The 12513-nt window shown below is 41.0% G+C and overlaps 1 protein-coding gene across 3 annotated transcripts; it reads left to right on the top strand.

Annotated features, from left to right (window-relative positions):
• The first annotated feature begins 943 nt into the window (after nt 1-943).
• Nucleotides 944-5418, top strand: LOC120672714 (aromatic aminotransferase ISS1-like). Of its 3 annotated transcripts, none has more exons than XM_039953263.1 (10): nt 944-1034; nt 1156-1246; nt 1341-1388; nt 1833-1961; nt 2595-2654; nt 2819-2975; nt 3172-3278; nt 3352-3410; nt 4354-4462; nt 4609-5418. In XM_039953263.1, exons 2-10 carry the CDS (start codon nt 1184-1186, stop codon nt 5059-5061), a joined length of 1185 nt encoding a protein of 394 aa, XP_039809197.1. In that variant the 5' UTR covers nt 944-1034; nt 1156-1183; the 3' UTR covers nt 5062-5418. The 3 variants fall into 3 exon arrangements, with proteins under 3 accessions (XP_039809197.1, XP_039809198.1, XP_039809199.1); XM_039953264.1 differs by having other exon boundaries at nt 951-1105; nt 1179-1246; XM_039953265.1 differs by having other exon boundaries at nt 951-1105; nt 1179-1246; nt 2725-2975; nt 4609-5400.
• The last annotated feature ends 7095 nt before the right edge of the window (nt 5419-12513 follow it).

Genomic DNA, 12513 nt, shown 5'->3' on the forward strand with positions numbered 1-12513 from the left:
CACAACGAGAACACAGATATTAGCAAAACAACACAGAGTAGACAAAAAACAAAGCTCTCACCTTTCTTGACCCTCCTTCCCCTGAAGCGCACGCTGGGCGCACCTGAGCTTGGATTCTTATCCACGGCACCCCCGCCACTCCCGCGACGTAAGCCAAAAGATCAGAGAAAGAGACAGACAAGATTAAATAACAAAATTAATTTTCACCCAAAAATTTTCACCTCCCCTTTGAACACATGTATGAAGCACTAAATGTAATTAAATAACAAAACTAATTACACAGTTTGGATGTACACGACGAGACGAATCTTTTGAGCCTAATTAATGCATGATTAGCCATAAAGTGCTACAGTAACCCACATGTGCTAATGATGCGGTCAAATGCCTCAAAAGATTCGTCTCGCGGTTTTCAAGTGAGTTCTGAAATTGGTTTTTTAATTAGTGTCTGAAAAACCCTATCGACATTAGTCAAACATGCGATTTGACATCCAATTTTTTTTGTTTTTGGAACTAAACAGCCCCTAAAAGAGTGATAGGGAACCGAAAGAGAGAGTAAGAAACCCCCCTCGAATTTTTCAGTTTTTCTGTCTTCATGTGTCTTTGTTTACGGCGTGTTTAGTTCCCCGTTCAAAAATTTTTGGATGTCAAATCAGCACTTTGACCGGATGTCGGGAGGATTTTTCGGACACTAATTAAAAAACTAATTTCAGAACTCACTTGGAAACCACGAGACGAATCTTTTGAGGTCTTTGACCGCGTCATTAGCACATGTGGGTTACTGTAGCATTTATGACTAATCATGCACTAATTAGGCTTAAAAGATTCGTCTCGTCATGTACATCCAAACTGTGTAATTAGTTTTGTTATTTAATTATATTTAGTGCTTTATACATGTGTTTAAAGGGGAGGTGAAAATTTTTGGGCGAAAATTTTTGGAACTAAACGCGCCCTTAGACGTTGCCTGGTTGGGGCAGGAGACTTGGGAGGGGTGAGGAGTTGGTGAGCGAGCTCGGGATCAGCGGGTGACCCCAAAGGTTGTTGTCTCGGGGGAATTCTTTAACCCCTATCTTCTTCCACGGCTTCTTGGAGTCGCTGCTGTTCCTTGGTTGGTCTCCTTGGATCTCTGACTCCAGCCTTTTCCCCCACAATCTCTAGTTCATAGTTCTTCTGCTTCGAAGGGGGGATGGGTAGCTTCGCGAAGCTGGCGAGGAGGGCGGTGGAGACGGACGCGCCAGTCATGGTGAAGGTGACGAATTTCTCCTGTCTCATCGAAATCGCCTTTGATTCCGAGTTTCTTGGTCTTTTGTGTTGAGTTCTTCCCGATGACGTCCCTTTTTCAGATACAAGAACTGCTTCGAGGGGCCACGGACGTGATGTCGCTTGCCCAGGTATCTGATCGTAGTTTTTGATTTGGCTGTGCAATGAATTGATGCGTCGTGAGGGAGATGTAAGGTTAATGGCACAAGCAGGTGGGGGTATTTGCATTGCTTAAGAAATGGAAGTCAATGGAGGCATAGGAAGCGATCAACTGTATAGCAATTCGCTCCCCCATATTATTTATGTCAGTTGTTCAAGTTGTTTGTAGTTGGGTACAGATCGTTAGCTATGTTTCATGGAACACATCATACAGTTTTTACTTGCTATTCCTGAAAATGGTTCTTATGTTGCCAAAGTGGGATACATTTGTCTGTAATCCTCTCCTTTTTTGGCCAAGTGTATGCAATCCATTTAGCGACAAGCATGTCTGTAAGGGTCCAATCAGCATGACCAGACCATGCCGCATCTCCTAGAAATTAGTTTCTGTTTTTAACCTCTGTAAATCTTGAATGCAGGGAGTTGTTTACTGGCAACCTCCTGAGTCAGCTATGAATAAGATTGAAAAAATCATCAGGGAACCAGCAGTCAGTAGATATGGTTCTGATGATGGACTTCCTGAACTTCGTGAAGCACTTCTCGAAAAGGTAAGGTCTTTTCATCATGGGATATACAATATATTTCCCCCCAAAAGTCTTACCACACTGCAATTAACATTCAAGACTCAAGATCCTGATTTCTAGCCCAGGACGGTGAAAGCAAATTTTAATAGAGATGTGATCTCAACGCTAAGGGTTGCATTGGCAAATGGCAAGCAAAAGTGACTGTTGAGTGTTTCAGAAAATTTTTTTCCAAAGAGAAGATTCCGAAAAGTATTTATGTTGTCAGAGTTATTGTCCCCGGAAGCATCTAATTTTCTGAAAAGGCAATGAGTTCGCAAAATTCTTTATTTAACTGAGAAATGAGAACAAGATTCATTTGCGTGACTTTTGGAAATTTGGAAGGAAAAATCATGATGCAAGGAGCTGCATATTGTCTCTGCAAACAATAAAAAAATCATGAGATGATTTGGTACTCTCTGTAATACTATTAGCCTAATTATTCCACTGACACAGTTATCTTCAGAATTTATTCCACTGTTTCATCACCACTTGTGCTAAGATTCATATAACTCGTAGGAGCACTGGTGTATTAAAACTCATACTGTGTTATGTTAACATGCCTTGACTTCATTCCTTCATGTTGCATATCTTTTCTTATGTTTACTGTATCTTTTGCAGCTACGCAGAGAGAATAAGCTTACCAAGTCATCAGTTATGGTCACTGCTGGTGCAAATCAGGTAAAACTTATGTTCATCTACTTTGCTATATGTTTTGCGGGCCACTTATTTTTCCTTGTAAACTTGTCAGGTTATGCCCCCCAATTTGTTTCTGTTCATTAATTCTTTGGACACATTCTTCCTTTCCTGTTCAACCAGGTCTTTTCTTACACCTATATTTTCAGGCTTTTGTGAACTTGGTCCTCACTCTTTGTGATGCTGGTGATTCCGTTGTCATGTTTGCACCATATTATTTCAATGCCTACATGTCATTCCAGATGACAGGTGTTACTGACATATTAGTTGGTGCTTGCGACCCCAAGACACTTCATCCTGATGTTGGTAAGATAACTACCCTCTTGTAAGTCTGCGTTATCTGTCAGCTGATGAGAGGAATATGCTTTTGAAATGCAATACCAATGCATTTAGTATAAGAAATTATGTATCGGCTATAATTGATAATATTTTAGTTTTACCCGCAAAAAAAGATAATATTTAAGTTTGGAAGCTTACATTACCATTGTGCCTAAAAATGCAGATTGGTTGGAGAAGGTTCTGAAAGAAAATGGACCTATCCCTAAACTTGTTACTGTTGTGAATCCGGGGAATCCCTCTGGAGCTTTTATTCCCAGGCCTATGCTTGAGGTCATCTATCTCCACAAACACTTGTGTTAGTAATAACTATCAAGTATTTCCTAACAGTTCATTATCATTCCAGAGAATTTCAGATCTTTGCAAAAATGCTGGTGCATGGCTTGTTGTTGACAATACCTATGAGTAAGTTAATACTGATGGTGATACTGTTTTACAAGCAATTTTATAACCTTTTGTGGTATTTATTATGAGAGAATGGAAAAGGCCTTGAATTATGTTTGTAGTCAAAAGGATAGGTCATATAACTCAGTCCAACTCTGCCTCCTACTCTTGAATTTGCGTCGAGATGACATCCATCCTAATAGCTTATGCAGAGGAGTTCTGTAGTATATCTTCTGTGTCCCGCGATTAAGGCTTTCCAGCTATTTCCAGAAGGAAACCAGAATCAATATACAAAATGCCATTCACCAATGGTCACTCACAAATGCTCATCAAATTGAGTAGTCATCGTATTGGTGAAGTCTTTGTGCAAAGATCATGCTGACTAAGCTCTACGTGTAGTGAAGCTATAACATTCAGTGTTGTGTCAGAGCTCAAATTTTTTTTGGGGTGGTGTTGTGATAAATCCTATTTTGTTCAGACTCATTCCAGCTTCTAAGCCTTTTGAAGCACCTTTTAGACTCTCAACTCATTCTTGTTGATGTAAAAATAAGCCTCTGAACGCTGTTACTGTTTTTTTCGCATGGTCTATGTTTGCCTGAAAGAGGCACTTGAAAAACTTGAGATTAAGGAGTTGAGGCCCCGTGTGATGGACTAATAATTAAGCAAGGAATTTCACCTCCCAGCTACAAAACTTATAGTCGAGAAAAAAAATACAGAAACATTTCTGTTTTTAAAATAATTTTGTGTCTTGCAGCTGTGTGCAACCATTTGCATTTGAGAAGATAGCATGAAAAACGTGGTCCAACCAAGTCTGACTTGTTGAAACACAGAAAGTGGCTTATCTTTTACTCCCTGCAAATTAATTTTGTTTTCTGTTGTTATTCAGTTGTGATCCTTATTCTTTGCGCTTTGTATGACTTGACCTTGAGATCATTTTTCATCCGATAGTTGTGGTCTTTTGTAGGTACTTTATGTATGATGGAATGGAGCACTATTGCTTAGAAGATAATCATATTGTCAACCTCTTCTCGTTCTCGAAGGCTTATGGAATGATGGGGTGGCGTGTGGGATACGTGAGTGCATCATACTCACCCTTTATCTTTTTATTATTGTTTACTACCATGATGCCTAGCCCAACCTGCTCGCGACTAAAAGGCTTAGTTCACTGTTGTTAATCGCTATTTGTACCAGCTAGTCATGCATGAGCTGTCTACTGCAGATTGCATTTCCAAATGAAGCTGATGGCTTCCATGATCAGCTCCTCAAAGTGCAAGATAACATACCTATCTGTGCTTCCATCATCGGGCAGCGCCTGGCGCTTTACTCACTTGAGGCTGGGCCTGCGTGGATCAAAGAAAGGGTGAAAGACTTGGTAAAAAACCGAGAGCTGCTCGTGGATGCGCTGTCTCCACTTGGCAAGGACAATGTCAAGGGTGGGGAGGGCGCCATCTACCTCTGGGCAAAACTACCGGATGACTACTCGGACGATTTCGAAGTTGTCAGGTGGCTCGCAAACAAGCATGGGGTCGCTGTGATCCCAGGGAGCGCCAGTGGAGGCCCTGGATACATCCGCGTCTCCTTTGGTGGGCTCAAGGAGGAAGATACCAGGCTTGCTGCAGAGAGGCTAAGGCGCGGCTTGCAGGAGCTGGTGACTGATGGAATGGTACAGTAACCACACATTGGTGTAAGTAAAGGCTTAACATTCAAGTTTTACAGGACTCCGATTTTCCAATGGTATAAAAATTCGTCTGGGATTAATCTGAGAGAAGAAAAGGACCTATTTTCAAGAATACATTGTTGAAAAGGGCAATTGGTGGAAGGAGAACTGAGACAGAATAAAAGGCCTGTCAATGCAGCCTGCAGAGTCACCTATGTTATAACTAGCATATCACCATTGAGTACTTGTTGCTGTTTGACTTCCAGTTTTCCATCTTACTGATGACAGCAATTGTACACAAACCAAAGTACAAGACTAAGAGTTATGAGCTGTTCCTGACATGCTTCCATCTGATGAGCTGTTCGTTGGTAATTTGTTTGGCCTAGCTTGCGGTTTTTCGTCATGCTCGAAAACTCAAAGCAGCTGCTTTTCTTATGTATAGCTATTTGCAGAGTTTGGCCAAGTATTTGGTGACCGTGTGATGCTGAACCTGAATCTGAATGTTCAGGACACCAATGCTAACGTGAGCTTCAGCCTGCTGAATCACCATCACATGTACTGCAAATTTCAGTCCAAACAAAATGTAATGCAAATTGAGTTCCTGTAACACAGAGAGTTTTGGAACAATCTCTCTGGTCATTTCATTGCTCCTCTCTCTCTAGTTACATTTCGGCCATCCTCCTCCAACCGGGTCCCTTTCATCGTACACCGGCCACAGCGATACGCGATCGGCTTTCCCATAAAACCATTTTGTTTTTGTCTCCACTTGTTTCGTTTCTGTTCAGAGAAAAACGAGAGAAATTAAAAGCGACAGACGAGAGAGGCTTGAGAGGGATGTGCCAAGTGCAGGAGCGGCGCATCAATGGCCTTCCAAACGTGGCGGAGTAGACGCGAAAACGACTCCTGCATCGACGACGCACTCACTGAACGAAACGTAATGCAAGAACAGAAAACAATTTGAATTTTTTTTAAAAAAAATAAAAAAGCAGCACGAGATGCTCACAGCAAACTGTCAGGATGCAGCAGATAAGGTCGTCAGGAACACCAATTTTGAAAGCCGTGAGTGAAGACAAATCGCAGCTAGTATCGGTGGCAAAACGGTGTTCATTTCGTGGGGGAGGAACGGACTGTCCCGAACCGTTAGCGTGTCATGTGAGGCCGGTCCAGTGCGTTCAGCTGGGTGAGTGAGGAGTGAATGGCTGCCGGAGAAAGCAGGTGCAGCACTAGGGCTGCGATTCAATGACGAGCGCTATTCAAGTCCCTGAATCATAGAGCAGTGCTGTATGCTCGTGTCAATGTGTGATCTAGCCATGCAAAATTCAAAATTTTAAATCTATCACATCGAAAGAGAATCTTACATGCATAGAGTATTAAATTACAAAATAAAAAATGAATTGCATAGTTTATTTGTAAATTTCGAGACAAATCTAATGAGCCTAATTAGAATATGATTAGACACTAAATTGCTACAATAATTGCTACAGTACACATGCTCTAATGATGAATTAATTAGACTCATTAGATTCGTCTCGTAGTTTACAGACAAATTATGTAATTAGTTTTATAATTAATTTATATTTAATATTTTAAATGTGTAAAAATTTTATTTTAAAAATTTTATAGACGCAACTAAACAAAACCCTAGCCGGAGGCTTTCTTGGTTAGGCGTCCTGTCATGGACTCATGGCACCCAGGAGGCAACTCCAGTTTCTGGGCAAAGTTTTATGAATGGCCGGTGCAGAGTGCGGCGCGGCAATGTGGCCTGCAGGTGCAGAAAGGTCAAACGCCCCGCTACCGAACCAAAGTACTATCAGGCTAGTCAAGCCGCCCCAACTAATTCTTGAGCAGGATTGTGGGCTAATCTACAACTAACAACTTTTCTTTAAAAGATCTACAATTGATGACTAAAATCAACCCCTGACACTGTCACGGCTTCATTCTTAACCCTGTTAAACAAAAGGAAACAGATTCCAGACCTTTTCAATCCAAGCGCTAACAGGTGAAACGCACTATCTCATCCAAACGAGAGTGCTAATGGAAAAAAGCTAAACTTTAGCCAAGACTCAAAAATTTTAGTATATATTGATCTCGTTGGATCCAAGTGCTAACAGATGAAAATGTTAAACTTTAGCACTAGCTCATCCAAACAAGATGAAAAAGGCTAAACTTTAGTCAAAACTTAAAAACTTTGATATATATATGTGAGTGCAAATATATATTAAAGTTTAGCACTTAATTTTAGCTCCTTCAAACATGCCAGTTTCAGAGTAAAATACGAATGTAACAAGTGGCTGAGTGAGGAAGCTACGACAAGTCAGAGAGAGAGTAAAAGAGCTCATGGTGCTGTAGCAAAGATCACTAGCTGGGAAGCCACAGTGTGCTAACCTGGTGCACAGACACCGGGGTAAAACAAACTTTTACCATTAAATTTACTGATATTTATTATATTTCAAGAAAAAATTATTTGTTACCTATGCTGTACATCTCAACTTTTATGTTAGCTTCGCCCTTGAATGCAGCACCTTAAACTTGAGGCTATCTATATCTATATATCCTATATAGATAGCACTAAGAACTATTTCTCTCTTCATGCAAAGTGTCCATATCATTCTCCACTAAGTGTCCCACTAACTTTCAACTACCTTATTAATTACAAAAAATATTCATGTCATCTTTACAATATGCAATACTTTTAATTTTTAATTAACTAAAGTAAAATCATATACATACACTATTTTTTCATCACCTATTCTTCTATTCTTCTATAATATGATCAAATATTCTATTGGTATTTTTTATTTTAACTTATCGATTTTTACGAGATTCAATAAACAAGAAAATGTCCATATGATGTCTACTATGTGCAATACTTTTAATCTTTAATCTATTAACGTAAAGTCATATACATACTCTATTTTTGCAATACTTTTAGTCATATACATACTCTATTTTTGCAATACTTTTAATCTTTAATCTATTAACGTAAAGACTTATATACATACTCTATTTCTTTGAGCACATATTTTTTTATAATGTAATCAAATATTATATTGACGTTAGTTTATCGATTTATACCAGATCTCGATAAAAATTAACATGCGAGTAAAATTCATATCAACTATATAGCCTATATAGATGACACCTACTAAAGTCATTAACTTTATTTCTCTTAACATGCAAGTTATCCGCATCATATAGGAATCCATTATATCAAATGACACATCAATGTCCACTAGGGCCATCTATTTATGTTTTTCATCGATTTTTTTTTGTGAATGTTGCCATGCAATCATCTTAATTTTTCTACTTTCAAATTTCACGTTAAATTTAAGAAATCCCGCAGCAACGCGTGGGGTATCACCTATATCCTATATAGATAGCACACACTAACTATTTTTCTCTTCATGCAAGGTGTTCACATCATTCTCCACTAAGTGTCCCACTAACTTTCAACTACCTTATTAATTAAAAAAAATATTCATGTCATCTCTACAATATGCAATACTTTTAATCTTTAATTAACTAAAGTAAAATCATATACATACGCTATTTTTTCATCACCTATTCTTCTATAATGTGATCAAATATTCTATTGGTGTTTCTTCTTTTAGCTTATCGATTTTTACGAGATTCAATAAACAAGAAAATATCCATATGATTTCTACTATGTGCAATACTTTTAATCTTTAATCTATTAACGTAAAGTCATATACATACTCTATTTTTGCAATATTTTTAATCTTTAATTTATTAACGGAAAGACTCATATGCATACTCTATTTCTTTGAGCACATATTCTTTTATAATGTGATTAAATATCCTATTGATATTAGTTTATCGATTTCTACCATATCTTGATAAAAAATAAGGTAAAATTCATATGAACTACTCCCTCCGTCCCATAAAACAAGTCATCCTAGAAATTCTAAGACAAATTAATAAAAAGGTAAAATGACCATATTTGCCCTTATATATTATTCATATTTTGCACTAATTGATTCTTGCATGCACATGCACTTTCTAAATAGGGTAGGGTGACTTGTTTTTTGGGACAAGTTTTGAATCCCAGGATGACTAGTATTTTGGGATGGATGGAGTATATAGGCTATATAGATGACACCTATGAAGTCATTAACTCTATTTCTCTTAACATGCAAGTTATCCGCATCATATAGGAACCCATTATATCAAATGTCACATCAATGTCCACCAGAGCCATCTATTTATGTTTTCCATCGATTTTTTGTGAATGTTGCCATGCAATCATCTTAATTTTTCTACTTTTAAATTTCACGTTAAAATTTAAGAAATGCCGCAACAACACGCGGGTATCACTTAATTTCTTTAAAAAAACAACGGCTCAGGGAGTGTGTACTAACCGATTAAATGTCGCCGCCCGCTACTACTGGGTCCGGGAGTTGGATTTCCCTTTTTGTTTTTCCTAAAGCGAAAATTGTGGCCAATCATCTCGGGTAAATCCGTAAATGGATCGGATCAAACAGTCGCTCGGTAGCCACCAACCAGCTCGAACAGTGACACGGGAAACAATGGAGGCCCATCTTCAGGAAAAGGATCTGTTGATCTGGCCACATCCAGCACGGCACTGAAGTTGGCCCGGCCAGGACTGCCTGCTCATGCTCTTTCAATCTCTTCTTCCCCCAATGGGATCGTGACGTGTCCGTCACCTACCGAGGGTTTCGGTGATCTCGAAAAAAACATGGTTTAAGAATTTGAGTATAGTTGTAGGTTTGTTTGTACATGTATAGTGTGAGTAGGGTATGCGTGTGTAGAATAAGTGTGAGTGTATATATAAATAGATACTACCGCTGTACTCAGATGAGAGGCTCCAGAGAAAAAAAATCTCCTTTTCCCCGATCGAGTCTACAGGTCGCGGCCACAGCAGCGGTAGGTACCCAAAGTCCATGTGAGCGTGCAGCAGCGACCGGCCGCCCGTCGCCGTCGATATGGTCCCACGATCTCATCTCATGACGCGCGCTACCGCTACCTTTGGGCACCACAACTGCCAACCTCGCAGGCACGCGGCAACTGGCGCCCGTGGTAAGGTGGATACGGGATCAATGCTGCTGCTTCCTTCTTCAGAGTTTGTTGGGCGTGCTGGAGCAGATTGAGGCCTGATGACCGCCTGTTGCAGTTGCAGGCTTGCAGCTGCCGGATGCCCGGATCCAGCTGCGTGAGCTTGAGCAGGGGAAACTTGTGGCACCACGCATCCATCCGCCGGCTCATGATCTGGTAACCTCTTGTCGCTAGAGGATCAGGATTATTCAGGAGCTGCCAGTCAGCTGCGTATGCGGCCACGGGCAGGGCTGCAGGACGGCCAAGACCTTCAGATATGGCCATGATCTGATGTCTGTGCTGCGAACGAGCCAGTCGCTCGGTGGTAGCGCTCGCGGTTGCTGCCCGCCAGCGTTGGATCTCCCGTGATCGCAAAGCTGGTGTCGCACCAGGTGCTGAGGTCTGTGTGTGTGGAGGTGTGCGTGTGTCTCAGTATGACGTGTTTCGATATTATTCGAGCAGCCTCGCCTGTGTTAAGTTCGGTCAGCGTAGGGCATCCAAAATCTTATATGACTCCCCAATATTTCAGAGTGCTTTCAAAAAAATATCTATGCTACTCTGCTCGCATCGCCACTGTCAGAGCCCCATACATCTCCCGATCTCCTCTGCGACCTGTAATGGGTCCGCCGTAGTTCCCGTCAAAAATCTCCTCTGCGACGCGGTGTCAACAGGCCGACAGGCAGATCGACCGGAGATCATCTGAGAGGCCGCGACGTGGTTCTGCACGGCGGCGCGTGCGCCACGACAAACCAACTCCGGCGTACCACGAGTCCACAACATGACAGCGCGCCCCCGACGCCAAGTCACCCGCTGCCACCGGGATGGCAATGCCGGTGCCAGTACTCCTCCCTGCAGTAACTAACCCTGACGTTTTTTGTGGTTCCTTGTTGAGCTTTGGCCCTGTTTGGTTGCGCGTTGTAAAATTTTTGAAAAAGTATCTTTCTATATTTGAAGTACTAAATATAAACTAATCACAAAAATAATTATAGAACTCGTCTGTAAATCGCGAGACGAATCTAACAAGCATAATTAATTTGGCATTAGAGGTGTTTACTGTAGCATTACTGTAGCAATTTAGCGTCTGATTAAAGCCTAATTAGGTTCATTAGATTCGTCTCGCCATTTACAGACAGCAGTCGCAATGCGTTTTTTATTTCGTCTAGATTTAAGTCTCCATGCAGGTGCCGAAAAAAAAATTTGGAATTTTGAATTTTGGAACCAAACACGGGCTTTGTTTACTTTCCTTCAAAGTTCTAAAATTTTATATGATTTCACATCACATCTAATTTTTAAACACATGTATAAAATATTAAATGTATCTAAACAAAATAACTAATTATATAGTTTGTTTATAATTTCTAAAACAAATTTTTTAACGAAATAATAATTATAAAATATAAACGAAAACGAAAATCCTACGATACTTTACCGATTCACTCTTACGGAACAACAATGCCAGATCGATCCTTGCGGAGTTCCTGCGCTCCGCTCCAAGACCAGATGATTATTAACTGCAGCACGCAATTGCGTTTGGCGGGAGCCATGAATGCCGACGAGCAGACAACGCAGTTATTGTGGCGAGCTGTGTAGGGACATTGGCCATGGCGGTTTCCTGCCCCGACGTCTCCCTCCCCCCGCCCCGGTCCCTCGCCGAGAAGAAAGAAGCTGTAACGGTGGGGCTCTGTCGCTGACCTTAACCGTACCCCATCTCCACTTGCTCCTTTGTGACCTTCCTGCACGCCGCGCCGTGCCCCTACCCTCCTCGCCGCCGGTACAGTGAGCACGATGCGAGATCCGAGCTGTTACTGTCGTGAATCATTCGGGAGGGCATCGTGCTGCCCCCTCGGCTAGTTTTGGGCCATCAACGACGAGTCCCACTCCCCGCTGGTTTGGTTTGCAGTCTGAACTCTGAACTCTTCTCCGTTCTCACCTCACTGCAGTAGCCTGAAGACCACCGGAGAAAATGTCCCGAGCTCGAGCCCAATCGACAGTTAGGCTCTGATCCGACCCCGTAAACCCCTAAACACAAAAAAAAACATCGCATCAAATATTTCGACACATGCATAGAGTACTAAATGAAGTCTATTTACAAAACATTTTGTATGGATGAGCCGTAAATCGCGAGACGAATCTAATGCGCATACTTAAGCCATGATTTGCAACAGTGATACTACAGTAACCATCCGCTAATTATTAATTAATTATAAATTAATTAGCATCATTAGATTCGTCTCGCGATTTACAACACATCTGTGCAAAAAAAATTATAAATAAACTTTATTTAGTACTTTAAATTAGTAAGATTTCTTTGCAAATTTTTTTGCAACGGAACTAAACAAGGGCTCAGCCAAGGCTAGCTCCAGCTCCAAAGGCATGCAGTTGCAGCTAGGAGGG

This window comes from Panicum virgatum, chromosome 5N (genome assembly GCF_016808335.1).
Source record: "Panicum virgatum strain AP13 chromosome 5N, P.virgatum_v5, whole genome shotgun sequence".
Lineage (NCBI taxonomy): Eukaryota > Viridiplantae > Streptophyta > Magnoliopsida > Poales > Poaceae > Panicum > Panicum virgatum.